We start from the raw sequence: 17,470 nt of genomic DNA, 5'->3' as shown, positions 1-17,470 counted from the left end.
ATCGAGAAACATGGAATGTGGTACATTATTTAAGAGAGATTTTAACACTATTGGGATGAAAATGTACATGTGTTTCCGGTACGGGAACGATGTTCCTGAAACGAGGAAGGTGGCACCGTACCACGTTTCTAATGACTATGATTCCATTGTGTATTGAGATAGAACTGTTTTGTGAACGTGAAAATGATGCCAATTTGAAGTGGAGCGAGAGCAGCAAATAATTGGCCCGTGCCATCGACCCACTATATATACGTGGGCATGCGCCATGCTCCACATCCCATCTCAGCTGGCAACATCCAGAGACCAACGTAGAGCAACACCTATCACGTAGACACACATGAACGGCTGCATGGCGAGCGCCTGCGCCACCTCCACCCCCCTCGTCCCGGCGGGGGCTCCGGCCGCCGCGCCGCCCCCTGCATGCCCGTCCAAGAACACCACCACCAGCTGCCGCCGGCGCCGCGCCGTGTCGTGCAAGGCCGCGGCCGGCGGCGACGACGGCCGCCTCTGGCTCCCCCGCCGGGACGTGCTCTCCGCCCTGACCGGCGTCGCCGCCGGCCTCGCCGGGTACCAGGGCCTCGCGTCCGCCGCCGGGGAGGACAAGTGCCCCAGGGGCGACAAGGTCACCGACAAGCTGGTGCAGTGCACGGACCCGAACACGAACTTCCCGTGCCCGCCCCCGACGCCGAGGCCCGTCGTCGACTTCAGGCCGGAGAGCAGGGTGCGGCGCGTCCGCCGGCCCGTGCACCTCCTCGACCGGGAGTACCAGGAGAAGTACCGGGAGGCCATCGCCAAAATGCGGGCGCTGCCGGCGTCGCACCCGCTAAGCTTCGCGGCGCAGGCGGCGATCCACCAGGCCTACTGCGACGGGCACTACCGGTACGACCCGGCGGCGAAGAACCGGCCCTTCGACGTGCACTTCTCGTGGATCTTCGCGCCGTGGCACCGCATGTACATCTACTTCTACGAGCGCGCGCTCGGGCAGCTCATCGGCGACGACACCTTCGCGCTGCCCTACTGGAACTGGGACGCGCCGGCGGGTATGGTGGTGCCGCCGCTCTTCAGGGACTCCTTCGACAACCCGCTGGGCAACCGGTACCGCGAGCAGCGGCGCCTCGACAAGCTGGTCGACCTCGACCTCGGCTTCCTCGACCCAGGGGCCACGCTCATCCCTTTCAACGGGCCACATGACAAGAAATACGAGGAAGCCGTCAACAAAAACCTCTGCACCGTCTACCAGCAGGTAATGCATACGGCATACCCTTATTAGTTCACACGTGCTATTACCAATCGGACCCGCCATCAATAATAAAAGTCGTCAAATATATTCGATTTTGTAAAAAATACCCATAATTATTATTATAAAAATATTTTAGTAGCAACCAAAATCTGTATATACCTAATTACTCCACTCTGCCATTACAAAACATTGACCTATTCCTTATCAGAACTACTAGCATATGCCGATATAAAAAGTTAATAAAAAAATACTCACCTATAATTATTAAAAATAGATTAGAGTAACACATAATCTGCATCTAAATCACATACATATGTATCACTATAAAATATATCCCAAGGTACACTAATATATATATATATATATATATGATTCAAAATTACTTATCTATACCATTATTAATATAGAAAATACTAACTTAAACGGATATTTGATGTGTGTCCATGTAGACCATGAATATATCGATGCAAGAAGCGATGAGAATTCCGATGCTCATGTTAAACATATAGCTCAAACTAAGGAGTGAATTAAGCACATGTGGACGAGGTGCCATGCAAAGCGAACAAAACTATAAATTTGAATGAAAAGTTGCATAGAGCAAATATGTGAAAATATTTTAAAAATGTGTGTTTGAGTTTGTGTGAGATGGAGGGGTAATATATTTTGATTATAAGTTATAATACCTATTTTTAAAATTAATTTCTAATCATTATATCTCTCAAAACTACAAACCTGCGCGGAAGTACGGGTTGATGGACTAATTTACCTTCGAAATTTCAACACGTGGAGGTGCCATGCAAACCGAAGAAAACTATGAATTTCAATGAAAAGTTGCATGGAGTAGATATGTGAAAATGTTAAAAACATGTGTTTGAGTTTGTGTGAGATGAAGGGGTAATATATTTTGGTTATAAGTTATAAGACCAATTTTTAAAGTTAATTTCATTTTTGGGGGTGGTATGTAGCAAATTCGGGGCGGCAAGGGCGCGCGGTGTTTCCTCGGCGAGAGGTTCTGCAGCAACATCGAGGACGCGGACGAAGGGTGCCAGGGCACGCTGGAGCGGATGGCGCACACCGCCATGCACGCCTGGGTCGGCCGGACGCCGCCGGAGGGCGCCCCATGCAACGCCGACACCGGCGGCGTCATGGGGCACGACGGCAACTACCACTGCGAAAACGACATGGGTTTCCTCGGCTCGGCGGGGCAGGACCCGCTCTTCTACTCGCACCACGCCAACGTCGACCGCATGTGGCACCTCTGGTCCACCAAGCTCGGCGGCGAGGGCTTCAAGGACCCGGAGTGGCTGGACGCCAGCTTCGTCTTCTACGACGACGTCGCGAACCCGCGGCCGGTGCGCATCAAGTTCCGCGACGTGCTCGACACGCGCAACCTCGGTTACACGTACGACGCCGAGTCGGAGGCGGACCTGCCGTGGCTGAGGTGCAGGCTCACCTCGCTGGTGCCCCACGGCAAGGGCAGCGCCCCGCGGCCGGCGCCAAGGAAGGCGGGGCCGACGTTCCCGGTGACCTTGAGGAGGAGCCGGGTCGTGGAGGTGCCGGCGGTGCCAGTGCCGGCGAAGCAGCCGGGGCAGCAGCGGGTGCTGGTGATCCGAGGCATCGAGTACGACCCCAGCGCGCAGAACAAGTTCGACGTGGCCATCAACGTGCCCGCGGACCAGGCCCTCAAGGTGGGGCCGGAGAACTACGAGTACGCCGGCAGCTTCGCCGTCGTGCCGAGCTCCAAGGCCGGTGGCGGCACGCTCCAGGGGAAGCTTGCTCTCCCCATCGACGAGGTGCTGGCCGACATCGAGGCCGACGGGGATAGCGCCGTCGACGTCGTGATCGTGCCGCGCACGGGAGGAGAGATCAAGCTCAAGCTTTGCCCGACGATCCAGAACCAGAACTTCTAGATAGAGAGGTCATTGCAAACACCGTACTACTGGTTAGCACCGGTGTCCTCGCAAAAAAAAAAAAATTCAGATGTAGTGCGTGCTTGTAGCATTTCGTCGTGTTAGTTTTAAATAAAGGGACCTGCTTCTATCCTATCGTTTGCAGTCGACGAAGGACACAGAGGTCCATCTCCAATCCAACAATGTTGAATCTCTCTTCAAAACCTCCCCAAGCTTTCTTTCACTGCTCAACTTTCTCTGTCACGCACTACAAGCTTTCTTTCGAATCGGTCTGACTGAGCCTCAGGTCCGGCTCAGCATCTCTGATCTCTGGTTGAGCCTGTTCATGTTATAAGAGAGCTCAAATAATCCACCGAAAATGATGGCTTGTCAATTATGAATATCTGCATATATAGTTTCATATTGTCGTTTTTTCATAGACTCCACATGATATTTAATTTATGACTCATGAAAAGTTAGTATTCATGTCAAGCTGGTCTTATTCAGATGAAATTGGTTCATTCTCTCTCCTATTAAATTTTCTGCCACATTATGATGTATCACTGTATCGTGCATGAAGCTCTTATGAAACCTGCACTGGAAATGGCTTTAGGATATTGTGCAGAGGTACTACAATAACTATATCTTTGATATCCTCGATGGATAAATATTGTAGAATGGATTTTCTGAATGCAAGGACTAACACCGTGTAATGAATTGAGCAATAAAGTTGGTAGTTGCTTGGCTTGATTTCTTGTCCAAACCTAATGCTGGCCAGTGGCCACGTTCCTCACAACTGCTTGGGCTTGCGAACAAAGGGCATGTGCTCTCTGCAGCAAAACCCGTCCCTATCTATTGCACTGCTACCAACCAGAGATCAGTGGGGTCGTTTGCCACTGCTTAACTGGTCTTGTAACATGAGGCCGTGTTACCGTATTTCTACTGTTCCTCTTAATAAAACACGTGTTTGCAACACGTTCTTGAAAAAGTTCTTAAGATTAGGAAAAAATAATTAAAATGAACAAATTTGGCCGTCCATAACAACTTCAAATGTGGGCTGCTAGAAATGCTTGAGAAATTGCTAATATGTAATCCTGAAATACTTTTAATACAAGATATACTAACTTCGTCTCGAAAAAATATAATTCTAGATTTAACCTTAGTCAAACTATCTAAAATTTGCAAATTTATCAACATTTATGACACCAAATATAATTGATATAATATGAAATTATAGTTCATAATGATTCTGTTGAAACTCATTCGGTATCATGAATATTGGTATTTTTGTAAACTTGATCAAAGTTAATTAAGATGGTTTGAGTTAGGGTAAACTTAGAATTGCATCCTTTTTGGATGGCGACTGACTTCTACTTTTCACCCAAATTATAATGTGCAGTATCACATTGATTATGTGCCACCTAGGATATTATGCCAACATGCAAATAATTAGAGAGAGAGAGAGAGAGAGAGAGAGAGAGAGAGAGAGAGAGAGAGAGAGAGAGAGAGATAAGGAATATCTTCATGAGGAGGCAACTTAGGTACGAATACCAACCTTTTGAAATGCACATATACACAAGTTAACAACAAATTGACTAACCATCAGGGAGATTATTTGTGTCGTCCCACCCGACAAGTAAATACTCTCAAGTATAGATTAACAGAGAAAATAAATCTGTCTGTTGCTTTCCCGACAGAATGTATTTTTCTAACGGTTTTTTTTCCACTCACAAGAAACTCTCCGGTCGGCAGGTGTTCGCAAAACAAGATACGGTATCTTTGGAATCTTTACATAGAGCATGGCATCAAAAAGACGGGTTGGGATTATCCTTGTCCTAAAATCTTTTCAGTAGATCACGTGGACCTTTTCAGGTGGTCGTTTGGGTAGTTGGGGGCTTTTATGGTCGCCTGCTTTATGACGGGGGATTAAGCGCCGACATGAAGAGAAAGAAGTAAGAATAATCCCGGCTGTTGAAACTGGAACCTGTGGCTCTGGTTAGCTTCAGCCTATTTTCAAAAGAGTAATGTCCGCTTTACCTCTGAACTTGTGACTGTGTTTGGATAACCTCTTTAAACTAAAAAACCGAACAACTACGCCCTCCAATTCTAAAATACAAGACAAATTACCCATATTGACCGGTTCAAAGCGGTTTTTAAGGTGATTTTGCTAATGTGGCAATGGAACCAACAAGTCAGATTTTTTAGGGCTTAATTTCTCACTCGACCGAGTTCTACCCACTTCCAACTATTTTGACTGACAAGTGGGGTTCATGGCCTGGCTACACTAGTCATGGCCATGGCCATGGATATGGCCGGCGATGAGGTTGTGCCTACCAGCTACAACGCGATGAAACGAATCTAAAGCTAGGTGTCGTGGGGCATGGCCGGCTGGAAACCGCCGGCGGCATAAGCAAAGTCACCATAGAAAACCGCTTTCAAACGGTCAGGGGTAGTTTGTTTGATTTTGATAGTTAAGGTATGCAAGATTTCTGATTTTCGAGTTCAGGGCTATTTTTCAGATTCGGTGATAAATTTAGCGGGTAAAACGAACTTTACTCCTTTCAAAATAACTAGAAAATAGCATCATCCATGCATGTTACATGTCATGTTATTACCCAAAAACTTTAGTCCTTCCAGTACCGATGTACAAGAATGAGAGACATTAATGTGCACAGGAATGGAGAGAGAACAGCAAATAATTGGCTCATGCCATCGATCATCCACTATAAATACTGGCCACCACATCCCAATGCAGCAGGCAACATCCAAAGATCCACGTACAACACGCACCACCTATCAAGCTCTTACGCAGCCATGAACGGCGCCATGGCGAACGCCTGCGCCAGGTCGAGCCCCCCCGTCCCGGCGGCGGCTCCCGCCGCCTCGACCAAGTCCCCTGCATGCCCGTCCAAGAAGACCACCTGCCCCCGCCGCACTGTGTGGTGCCGGGCCGCCGGCCGGCGCGACGACGACGGTCTCCTCTGGCTGCCCCGCCGGGACGTGCTCACCAGCCTGGGCGGCGTCGCCGCCGGCCTCGTCGGGTACCCGGGCCTCGCGTCCGGCGCCCTGGAGGCGAACCCCGTGGAGAGCTGCCGCCGGGGCGACAAGGTAAACGACAAGCTGGTGGAGTGCACGGACCCCAACAGGGAGTACCCGTGCCCGCCGCCGTCGCCGGTCCGGGCCGTCGACTTCAAGCCCGAGGGCGCGGTGAGGCGCGTCCGGCAGCCGGCGCACCTCCTGAGCCGGGAGTACCAGGAGAAGTACAAGGAGGCCATCGCCAAGATGAAGGCGCTGCCGGCGTCGCACCCGCTGAGCTTCGCGGCGCAGGCGGCGATCCACCAGGCCTACTGCGACGGGCACTACCGGTACGACCCGACGGAGAAGAACCGCCCCTTCGACGTGCACTTCTCCTGGATCTTCGCGCCGTGGCACCGCATGTACATCTACTTCTACGAGAAAGCCCTCGGGCAGCTCATCGGCGACGACACCTTCGCGCTGCCCTACTGGAACTGGGACGCGCCGGCCGGCATGGTGATCCCGCCGCTCTTCAGGGACTCCTTCGCCAACCCGCTCTACGACCGCAACCGCGAGCAGCCGCGCCTCGACAAGCTCGTCGACCTTGACTTCCTCAACGCCCCCGACGACGCGCCGCTCATCCCTTTCAACGGCCCCAAGGACGACAAGTACGAGCAACTTGTTACCAAAAACCTCTGCACCATATACCAGCAGGTATATATATGTATATATAACATGTTTGTTCATATATATAATATATATAACATATATAATATGTATGTTGGTGCGGTAGCAAATCCGGGGCGGCAGGGGCGCGCGGGCGTTCCTCGGCGAGAAGCTCTGCAGCGACACCGACTTCCGGCTGAAGGAGATCAACGAGCGTTCCAAGAGGAGGCAAGGCGGGCAGCGGGCGAAGCGAGACAAGACCAAGAGCCAGGGCTCGCTGGAGCGGATGGCGCACACGGCCCTGCACGTCTGGGTCGGCCGCTCCGGCCCGCCGGAGGGGAAGACGTGCACCGCCGACACCGGCGGCGTCCTGGGGCACGACGGCGCCTTCAACTGCAACAACGACATGGGGTTCCTCGGCTCGTCGGGGCGGGACCCGCTCTTCTACTCGCACCACGCCAACGTGGACCGCCTCTGGCACATCTGGTCCACCAAGCTCGGCGGCGAGGGCTTCAAGGACCCGGAGTGGCTGGACGCCAGCTTCGTCTTCTACGACGACGTCGCGAACCCGCGGCCGGTGCGCATCAAGTTCCGCGACGTGCTCGACACGCGCAACCTCGGTTACACGTACGACGCCGAGTCGGAGAAGGACCTGCCGTGGCTGACCTGCAAGCTGAACCCGCTGGTGCCCCACGGCAAGGACAGCCCCCCTCGGCCGTCGCCGAGGAAGATGCTGGTGTACCCGCTGTCCCTGGCCAAGGGCGAGGTCGTGGAGGTGGCCGCCGTGGCCGTGCCGCCCAGGCAGCCGGGGCAGCAGCGAGTGCTGGTGATCCAGGGCATCGAGTACGACCCCAAGGCGGAGAACAAGTTCGACGTGGCCATCAACGTGCCCGGGGACCAGGCCCTCCAGGTGGGGCCGGAGAACAGCGAGTACGCCGGCAGCTTCGCCGTCGTGCCGAGCTCCAAGGCCGGCGGCGGCACGCTGGAGGGGAGGATCACGCTCTTCATCGACGACGTGCTGGACGACGTCATGGGCGACGGCGACACCACCGTCGACGTCGTGCTCGTGCCGCGCACGGATGAGGAGATCAAGGTCTTCCTTCCCCCGACGATCCAGAACCAGTAGAACTTACTAGTGCTCGATGCAAGCTCAGCTCCGTACTGGTCACTTTTGCATCGTCCAATGCACACTGGCGATCGATGGTGTCCGGATCGGATGCAAGCTAAGAATAAAAGTCGTGTCGTGTGCTTGTACCATTTCATTGCGAGTCCGAGGATTTGGTCGTACGTGTAGGCGTGTACGTGTAGCAGGTAGTTCTAATTCCTTTTCTGTTTTAGTTTCGAATAAAGGGATGTGATATCCTATCGTTTCTTCAGAGTTTTGTGTCACTGACCATTCACTGTCACGTATGTATGCATAACCTACACCTCAGGATTCGCTACCGTACTGCCATCCGATCCGTATAGCCGCCATTGCATCACCTTCATGTTCTTCAATATCTATCTACAGTGTAGTGCGATATTTTTTGACTCAACATATTTCGAATCTTGAAAGATGGGGTCAACCAGGGGCAGAGCCAGCAGACGAAGCCACCGAGATCAGCTCTATGTTACAACATTATCAGCTCCATGTATGAACAGTGCAAAACAGTGATTTCTCACTGATTTTGCACAAAATCATCGATGTCACATCGATGAATACATGTGGCTCCGCCTCCGGGATCAACATCGACAAAGAGCTCAGATTCACCCACCCCATCACATCTTTATTGGAGGCACCGTCTTCAACCTCGCTCCATTACTCCATTGTAATATGGAGATCAAGTGTCGTTGCCACTAGTGCGTGCCCCCACCTGTCCGCGGCCTTGCTAGTACCAGCGACCCTGCCAGCCCTTCCCGGTCGCCGCCGCACTCCATTGGTGAGCCTCTTTGTCTACTTTCTTCTCTGCACCATACCCTCCCGACCATCTTCATCTCCGAAGATAACCCCACCCCTCCCCCTGGTTGTAGCGCCCAACTCCAACAACCACCGCGGCGGCTCGTCTCCGTGCTAACCTCTCAAATAGTACTTCCACATTCCATAAATCCTTTAGAAATCTTGAACGGCACGGTGAACTGAGTTTACCGGAGTTGGAGTCTTCATCGGCCGCGGAGAAGATGACCAGCTTTTTCAAAGAAGTAGTCTTCACAAATCTCCAATGAAACCCAAAGGCAAGACACTCAACATGTTTCGCTGCCTAAATCTGTCATGATATAAATTAATCTATGCTACGTAACCTTTTTGTTACTTCTTGCTCTGAAGAGTACTTCGTGTGAGATAGAGGTGATCGCAGTTCTTCTCTGCTATGTAACAACTGAGATTGATGTCTGGATAAAGTGGTGTAGATCTTCTAGCTTGGCGGTGCCCATATATATGCACACGGCCGGAGCTCATGCACCATTGGGTAGGTAGAGACCTCTGCCAGCATTGGATCATTGGACGGAGACAAAAATCTGGCTCGAGAGTGGTAAAAGTCCAATGCAAGAAGGCAGTGGCAGCGCGGCTTCGATCCATTGGCACTGCACAGTCGGAAGAATTTAATCTCCCTGACCGGCCGGCCGGCCGCATGTGGTTACTGACTTGGGTAGTAAAGGTGCTGGGGATGGTACACTTCACTGGAGCTGGAGCACGTACGGCACTACCGGAGACGGCATCTTTGCCGAGTGCCACACGTTTTGCCGAGTGCATTCTGTCGGGCGCTCGGCGAATAGGACATTTGCCGAGTGCCGCACTCGGTAAAGAGAAACACTCGGCGAAGAGCTTCTTTGCCGAGTGCCCGACACTCAGCAAAAAGTGACACTCGGCAAAGATATATTTTGCCGAGTGTCGGGCACTCGGCAAACAGAGACACTCGGCAAAGCTCCGTCAGCTGTGAACGGCAGCAAACGGCCGTTAGCTTTGCCGAGTGCCAGAAATCAGACACTCGGCAAAGACCTATTTGCCGAGTGCCAAAAATCAGACACTCGGCAAAGTGGCGTTTATTCAAGCAAAACACTTGTGCATTTCATTCGTCCGTTCATTTCTTTCCTCACGCACCTCCTCGCTCCCCCGGCTCCCGCCGCCCCGGGCCCCGCCGCCTCCTGCGCCCGCCGCCTCCTGCGCCCGCCGCCCCGGACACGCCGCCCCGGACCCCGCCGCCCCGGCCACGCCGCCCCGGACCCCGCCGCCTCCCGCCGCCTCCTGCGCCCGCCGCCCCGGGCCCCGCCGCCCCGGCCACGCCACCCCGGACCCCGCCGCCCCGGACACGCCGCGCCCTGGCCTCCGCCGCCCCGGCCCACGCTGCCCGCCGGCCCAGCGCCGCCCCGGCCCCCACCGCCGGCTCCCGCCGCCCCGGCCACACCGCCCCGGGCCTCCGCCGCCCCGGGCCCCGCCGCCGCCTCGCCCCCTGCCCCGCCGCGCCCCCTGCCCCGGCCGCCGCCCCGCCGGCTAGGTAAGTTTTGAAAGCTTTCTTTCTCTCTTTACCGGAAGTAAAGTTACTTGATGTATTACTATAATGTAGGGGGAGCTTGCAATTGGTATTTTATATGCTTTAGCATTTTGCAATCTTGGACTTGATCATGACTGCTACTTTGTTTATCATTAATCGATTATAGCTATGTTCAAATGTAACTTCCCAAGAGCACATGCGTACTTTATGCCACCAAGAATAAGAGTTATAGAGTTACAGAGAAGGAAGTCAAACCAAGTTAACATTGTGCTATAGTGTCTTCTTTCTATATTGTTTTCCCTTTCTGAACTTGGTGTCATGAGTGATGTTGACTTCAACACTTTTGATTAGTTGATTTGCTATCATATATAATTGCAGTCAGAGGTTTGAGTAATATGTCAATGATTTAGTTTTTCTTGGCTGTTGTGTGGCCTCCTGTAAAATCTTTTCTTTACCATATATCTATATGCACAGGATATGTGCAATTACAAAGTATAATCCTCAAGGATTGAAAAGTTTGGTATTCTGTTTGACCCTTTGACATTACATTGTGTCTGATATTAGTAATATGTTTCTACAAATAAAAATAGTAGTAATATATTTCTACAAATCAGTTGTTTGGTTCATATAAGATATATACCATTTCTTAAAAAGATAAGATATATAGCATCTGTCGGTAACATGGGAATTGTGGTGTCCTAGCTACTCTAGTAGCTAAGAAGTTGCCCTTTAGTTTTGGGCACCGACGTACGTGTTGCTGTGGTGTCCTACTCTAGTAGCCCTGGGTTGCGTTAGTTAGTTTGGTCACTTTAGTTAGGTTTTGTCGTCTGATGAAAATATTTAATTGATATTACCCTCTGCTTTACATGTTAGAGGATGGAAGACCGTGAGTGGATGTACACTGGCCGCTTAAGTCGGCGTCAGGTCACCGATGAGTGGATCAACAAGACCGATGCTTTCTTGGAGCAGGCGTTTGGCGAAGCTGCTAAAGGAGCGAGTAGAATTTTCTGTCCATGCAACAAATGTGCAAACAGGAAAAGACAGACGAAGAAGGTCATGGGGGAACATCTTTGTTTGAATGGATTTACGGCAGGCTATACCCAGTGGGTCTTCCACGGTGAAGCCGATCGTATGAGAGAGGAGGTGGTGAGGCAACATGTGCAGGATTATGATGCCGATGACGGGGTAGCGGAAATGTTAAATGACTATCACGAGGCACAATTTGTTGAAGGACATACGGAGGAGGAGCCAGAGGCAACTGCAAAGGCGTTCTATGACATGTTTGCCGCGGCACCGAAACCCCTTCACGGACACACAAAGGTTTCTCAATTGGATGCCATTGGACGCATAATGGCGTTAAAGTTGCAGTATAGCCTGAGCCGAGACGCCTTCGATGGTATGTTGACAGTTATTGGCAGCCTACTTCCAGAGGGTCACATTCTGCCAAAGAGCATGTACGAGGCCCGAAAACTTCTTCGTGCACTCAAGATGCCGTATGACCAGATCCATGCTTGTCCGAAGGGGTGTGTCCTATTTAGGAAAGAATACGCAGAATCAAAGTACTGTCTAAAGTGTAAATCCTCTAGGTTCATGGAGGTTTACTCTGGTGATGGGCACAAGAGGCAGCTTGACATTCCCGTGACAATCCTACGTCACCTTCCGTTCATACCGAGGATCCAGTGGCTATACATGATGGAGGAATACGCAAAACAAATGACATGGCACAAAAATGGAAAACGATACAATCTTGATAAGATGGTACATGCGTCCGATGGTGAAGCATGGATCCACTTTGATAGCATTCATCATGAGAAAGCTAGAGATGCTCGTAATGTACGTGTTGCGCTGGCAACAGATGGGTTCAATCCTTATGGAATGATGGCTGCAACATACACATGTTGGCCCGTATTCGTTATCCCCCTCAATCTCCCCCCAGGCATATGCTTTCAACGACAGAACATATTGTTGTCATTGATTATTCCTGGACACCCGGGGAATAATATGGGTGTGTTCATGGAGCCTCTAATTGATGAATTGGTCCGTGCTTGGGAGGAAGGAGTGTGGACATACGACCGGGCTACAAAGACAAACTTCAAAATGCATGTCTGGTACCAATACTCCCTTCACGATCTGTTGGCATATGGGATATTCAGTGCCTGGTGTGTTCACGGGAAGTACCCATGCCCAGTATGCAAGGAAGGTCTTAGGTTCATTTGGTTGCAGAAGGGTGGCAAGTATTCGGCGTTCGATAAACATCGGCAATTCCTCCCTCTTGACCACGCATTCAGACGAGACATCAAAAATTTTACGAAAGGTGTCGTAGTGACAGACCTTGCACCTCCGATGAAGAGTAGTGCCGCAGTTCGTTAGCAGATAGATGGCCTCATGGTGAATCCAGAAGGTGGCTTTGTGGGATATAGCCAGCAACATATGTGGACTCATATGTCAGGTTTGACTCGGCTCCCCTATTATGATGATCTTCTCCTTCCACACAATATTGATGTGATGGATACTGAAAAGAACGTTGCTGAGGCACTTTGGGCAACAATCATGGATATTCCCGATAAGACAAAGGACAACGTTAAGGCTAGAGTGGATCTAGCAACGTTATGCGATAGACCAAACCTAGAGATGAAGCCTCCTGGTCGCGGAAAGACATGGAGAAAGCCTAAGGCCGATTTCGTATTGAGCAAGCCCCAAAGGAGGGAAGTACTAGAATGGATCAAGAAGTTGATGTTCCCTGATGGGTATGCAGCTAATCTGAGTAGGGGGGTCAACTTATCTACTATGCGAGTATTAGGGATGAAGAGTCATGACTACCATATATGGATTGAGCGGCTTCTTCCGGCGATGGTTCGAGGCTATGTCCCTGAGCATGTCTGGCTAGTGCTTGCAGAGTTGAGCTATTTCTTCCGCCAGCTTTGTGCCAAGGAGTTATCTCGGACCGTGGTTGCAGACTTGGAGAAAATTGCACCGGTGTTGCTCTGTAAGTTGGAGAAGATCTTTCCACCCGGCTTCTTCAATCCGATGGAGCATATGATATTGCACCTTCCGTATGAGGCACGAATGGGGGGGCCCGTTCAGGGTCGTTGGTGCTATCCAATCGAGAGGTCTCTAAAGGTTCTTCGGAAGAAATGTGGAAATAAATGCAAAATCGAGGCTTCCATTGCAGAGGCATACATTCTGGAGGAGGTTTCGAACTTTACAACAACATACTATGGTGACAACCTCCCTAGTGTGCACAATCCACCCCCTCGTTACAATGCTAGTGAAAATGAATCGAACCTCAGCCTTTTTCTAGGGCAACTCAGAAGTGCAAGTGGTTCGACCACCAAGACATTGACACATCATGAGTGGCGCCAAATAATGCTATATGTGTTGACCAACCTTGACGAGGTGGTGCCGTATATGAAGCAATTTGTTCATGAATTCTGGCGTCAATCAAGGGAACCTACCCAATAGGAATGTGATACTCTTCTTAGCAAGGGTGCTGGAAATGGATTGCCTGATTTCATTTCTTGGTTCAAACAGCAGGTAACCGTCCAATTTAGCTCATACTTAGTTTGTCATTCGAAGTTGCTCCCATATGCGAATAATAAAATGATCTATCGTGCTTGAACTTGCAGGGCCATACGATGAATGCTGAGTTGAGACAGGTTGCCGATGGCTTTGCCCTTAGGGTCAGGTCATATTCTGTTTATGATGTGAATGGATATCGTTTTTGTACAGCAAGCTACGAGGCAAGTCGACCCAATCGAAAGACCACAAATACTGGAGTTTTTACTCCTGGCCTTGATGAGATCGAGTATTATGGAAGAATTGAAGAAATATAAGAACTCAGCTTTTATGGTTGCAAACCTCTTAATCCTGTCATATTCAAATGTCATTGGTTTGATCCTGAAGTAACGAGACGGACATATTCTAATCTTGGGCTAGTGGAAATTCGACAGGATTCCGTCTTACCAGGAGACGATGTCTATATTGTGGCCCAACAGGCCATACAAGTTTATTATCTCCCATATGCGTTCCAAACCAAAGAGCATCTGAAGGGTTGGTATGTTGTACACAAGGTATCACCGCACAGTAAAGTACCTGTCCCAAACGATGAAGATTACAACTTTGACCCAAACACATATGACGGAGAGTTCTTTCAAGAAGAGGGGCTAGAAGGGGGATTTGAGATAGACTTAACCGAAGCGGACGGAATGGATGTTGAAACGATTGTTGATGAGGAGGAGGAGGATGAGGTCCAAAATGTGAAAGACTTACAAATGCTAGAATGATTACATTTAGTCAATGCCAATGACGACGTTGATCCTTCGGATACTGTTGAATATGATTTGATTGATAGTGATGATAAGACTTATGATCCAGCTAATCCTGATTATGAAGATTATTTTTAATCAATGTAATACTATATTATTATGTAATTATGTTTTATTTATTTTGCATATCTTGTTAATTACATCTTGTTTATCTATACTTATTACTTTACTCTTCTTAATTGCAGGTGATTGAACAAAGATGGTAGGCGGTGGGTTGAGGAGCGTTAGGTCGCTTTACCAGAGGGCTAGGTCAGATACAGCTGGGTCGTCTGAGAGGTGCAGGGGGAGGAGGAGGAGGGGGACGACACAGGTGCCCCCGCAGGAGGTGGAGGAGGAGGAGGCGCAGGTGGGGCAGCAAAATGATACGGAGGAGGAGGTGCATGTGGCGCAGGAGGAGGAGGAGGAGGAGGCGCAGGAGGACGAGGAGGCGCAACAGACCGCCTCTGGTTGCGGTGCCTCTGGTTCGTCGAGCGTCTACTTGCGAGGTAATAACCGTTATATGTTTTCATTGCTTTTTTATGTTACATGTTCAAATGCTGAGTTGAAACTAATAATTTTCTTAATCACATGTACAGGTCCCGCCAGTCTCCCTAGGCGACCGATACCTCGTGAGAGACGCCCTTTGATTCGACCCGAAGGGGAAAAGTAAGGAACTTTTTATATTTTTATTTCTTCATATTATATGTTCAAATTCAAAGTTGAAACTATTAAGAGGTCTTAATCATTTGTGCAGGTCCTGGACGATTGTGCAGAGTGCAGGTGCCGCTCACAAACGCTCCGTCAATGGCATCCTCGGTCTTCTGTGCAGGGAACACTTTCCTGGCCTGGTTGAGCACGCTGGAGTGACGGAACTGGCCTATACGTTCGACCACTACGCCGCCGCCCCCGATGCTGAAGATCGGGATGGCAGGGTATTCAACAACAAGGCGGAGCGGGTGAAACAGGAGTTGTGGGTAAGTGCTACATACATTGCATTCATTTCACATTCTTAAAAAAAATGAATGGTATACATCGTGTTTGCATGCAGGATTTCTTCAGATGTGAGGATGGATTTGAGGAGAAAGCTGATGCGGTGGCTACCAGAGTCTGTAAGAAACGAGTCATGGACATGCACTATGAGGCGCGTATCCAGGCCATTATTAGTTTTCACGCCAGCGTCCTTGGACAGAAGGTCTCCAAAACGGAAGCAAGAACCATGTCTTTGACTGAGGAGCAGTACTTGCAGGTAAATAAAGAAAATTAATATGCATTCCTTTTTACATTAAGCAGGCTTAATTTCATCTTCTAATATGTCAAATACTTGATGCCCTGTAGATGACTCCTTATTGGTGCCTCGGGCATCAAGAGTGCTGGCAATAGATGGTGCACAAGTGGTGCTCGGACGAGTGGGAGGAGTCGCACCACGCTTGTCGGGAGCGGCGTTTGATGATGCCAGGTGCACCACACCATCAAGGCAGTCGCAGCCTCAGCGGATACGCAGAAGCATGGGTACGCGAATGTATTTATTTAATGTAATACTCAATTATGCATGATTTCTAATCGTCTTGCTTGTTTTCTTCCGGTCGTCGTCACATGGTGGCCAGCCTTGCTCCCTCTTTCAGGCATATGCTATGTCCCACAAGGGCAAGGCGACGTCTGACGTCAACTACAACCCGGAGGACGGGCCCGAGGCATACAGCAACCCGATGGCCCATGCCCGCCTCAGTGCGTACTCAGCGATGGCAAGGGATGTCCATGGTCTAGAGTTTGATCCGGCCACTGAGGACCTTGATGGAGAAGTTGTTATGAGGGTTGGAGGAGGTAAGCATCATGGGCGGTATTGGCTTGCCGACGGCGCAATTGACTCGTCCTCTACTCCTAGTCTATCTCAGATTAGAGCAAGAAGCACGAGTGCGAGCCCAGTCATACGACCTCGGCAGGACACTTCACAGTACCGCATACAGGCACTTCAGGTCATTCCTTCTTTATCCGTCGTTTATTGATTATTGTATACCATTTCTTTGTATTATCATAACATTGGAGTGAAAAATTTCCAGGCCCAATTAGAAGAAGAGAGGAGGCTACGTGTGGAGAACGAGCAGAGGATGAGGGACATGTTTGCCTACATGCAGACTCTTGGCGCCGCAGCGGGTGTATCTCCACCACCTTCGTTGTTCGCTTCACCTCTGCGGCCTCCTGCTGAGTTTTCTACTCCTGTGAGCATAGATAAGTTTTAGCCATGTCTAATCTTCACTTATCTTGTCTCACACATGCGATCGCTTCTCCTCTTTGCAGAATCAATCGGCGGCCTCAAACTCCCCTTATGTTTCTCCAACTCAGCCGGGTTGGCGTCCTTCATGATGATTTTTATCACTTATCTTGTTTCTGTGGACATCTTATGTTTTTGTGACATCTCAACATTATGTAGACTATATTGTGAGACATGCATTTGTGAGATCTTTATGGTGTGTAATGATAATATGTTTGTAAACCGATTTGGGATATGCGTGATATAGATGTTATGTTGGTGGTCTTTGTGCTTATATATGTTTTTTGATATATATGTGTGCATTAAATAGAAAAAATAGATTAAAATGGGTAGTTCTGGTCACTTTACCTAGTGTTTGCACTCGGCAAAATCTGGCCTGAAGAATCTTTGCCGAGTTCCGGATACAAGGCACTCGGCAAAGGAAGAATCTTTGCCGAGTGCCGGAATTCTGGCACTCGGCAAATCTTCCTTCTTTGCCGAGTGCCGGAATCCCGGCACTCGGCAAATCTCCCTTCTTTGCCGAGTGCCGGAATCCCGGCACTCGGCAAATCAAATCTGCCTTCTTTGCCGAGTGCCAGAATTCTGGCACTCGGCAAATCTTCCTTCTTTGCCGAGTGCCA

General features: G+C 50.0%; 4 protein-coding genes across 4 annotated transcripts; all 4 read left to right on the top strand.

Annotated features, from left to right (window-relative positions):
* The first annotated feature begins 301 nt into the window (after positions 1-301).
* Positions 302-3,298, top strand: LOC112898002 (polyphenol oxidase I, chloroplastic-like). Its single transcript, XM_025966409.1, has 2 exons — positions 302-1,243; positions 2,206-3,298. The coding sequence occupies exons 1-2, from the start codon at positions 338-340 to the stop codon at positions 3,148-3,150; spliced, it is 1,851 nt and encodes a 616-aa protein (XP_025822194.1). The 5' UTR covers positions 302-337; the 3' UTR covers positions 3,151-3,298.
* A 2,613-nt stretch (positions 3,299-5,911) lies between these two features.
* On the top strand, positions 5,912-8,116 carry LOC112897829 (polyphenol oxidase I, chloroplastic-like). Its single transcript, XM_025966218.1, has 2 exons — positions 5,912-6,858; positions 6,938-8,116. Exons 1-2 carry the CDS (start codon positions 5,944-5,946, stop codon positions 7,934-7,936), a joined length of 1,914 nt encoding a protein of 637 aa, XP_025822003.1. The 5' UTR covers positions 5,912-5,943; the 3' UTR covers positions 7,937-8,116.
* Positions 8,117-14,482: 6,366 nt separating this feature from the next.
* On the top strand, positions 14,483-15,646 carry LOC112896902. The gene is made up of 6 exons (XM_025965026.1): positions 14,483-14,524; positions 14,802-14,830; positions 14,879-15,087; positions 15,178-15,247; positions 15,336-15,555; positions 15,641-15,646. The coding sequence occupies exons 1-6, from the start codon at positions 14,483-14,485 to the stop codon at positions 15,644-15,646; spliced, it is 576 nt and encodes a 191-aa protein (XP_025820811.1).
* A 724-nt stretch (positions 15,647-16,370) lies between these two features.
* Positions 16,371-17,006, top strand: LOC112898605. Its single transcript, XM_025966960.1, has 3 exons — positions 16,371-16,554; positions 16,639-16,797; positions 16,877-17,006. Exons 1-3 carry the CDS (start codon positions 16,387-16,389, stop codon positions 16,940-16,942), a joined length of 393 nt encoding a protein of 130 aa, XP_025822745.1. The 5' UTR covers positions 16,371-16,386; the 3' UTR covers positions 16,943-17,006.
* Positions 17,007-17,470: the final 464 nt, after the last annotated feature.

The sequence above is a fragment of the Panicum hallii genome, chromosome 6 (assembly GCF_002211085.1).
Source record: "Panicum hallii strain FIL2 chromosome 6, PHallii_v3.1, whole genome shotgun sequence".
Lineage (NCBI taxonomy): Eukaryota > Viridiplantae > Streptophyta > Magnoliopsida > Poales > Poaceae > Panicum > Panicum hallii.
The sequence above is the reverse complement of the archived record's forward strand: the minus strand, read 5'-3'. Positions and strand labels throughout refer to the sequence as shown.

Coding starts and splice junctions, on each gene's coding strand:
- LOC112898002 (XM_025966409.1), top strand. CDS start 338: ATGAACGGCTGCATGGCGAGCGCCTGCGCCACCTCCACCCCCCTCGTC. Junction 1,244..2,205: donor TCTGCACCGTCTACCAGCAG/GTAATGCATACG, acceptor GGTGGTATGTAG/CAAATTCGGGGCGGCAAGGG.
- LOC112897829 (XM_025966218.1), top strand. CDS start 5,944: ATGAACGGCGCCATGGCGAACGCCTGCGCCAGGTCGAGCCCCCCCGTC. Junction 6,859..6,937: donor TCTGCACCATATACCAGCAG/GTATATATATGT, acceptor TTGGTGCGGTAG/CAAATCCGGGGCGGCAGGGG.
- LOC112896902 (XM_025965026.1), top strand. CDS start 14,483: ATGGATGTTGAAACGATTGTTGATGAGGAGGAGGAGGATGAG. Junction 14,525..14,801: donor ATGAGGAGGAGGAGGATGAG/GTCCAAAATGTG, acceptor GATTGAACAAAG/ATGGTAGGCGGTGGGTTGAG. Junction 14,831..14,878: donor GGTGGGTTGAGGAGCGTTAG/GTCGCTTTACCA, acceptor GTCGTCTGAGAG/GTGCAGGGGGAGGAGGAGGA.
- LOC112898605 (XM_025966960.1), top strand. CDS start 16,387: ATGAGGGTTGGAGGAGGTAAGCATCATGGGCGGTATTGGCTTGCCGAC. Junction 16,555..16,638: donor ACCGCATACAGGCACTTCAG/GTCATTCCTTCT, acceptor AAAAATTTCCAG/GCCCAATTAGAAGAAGAGAG. Junction 16,798..16,876: donor CTGCTGAGTTTTCTACTCCT/GTGAGCATAGAT, acceptor TCCTCTTTGCAG/AATCAATCGGCGGCCTCAAA.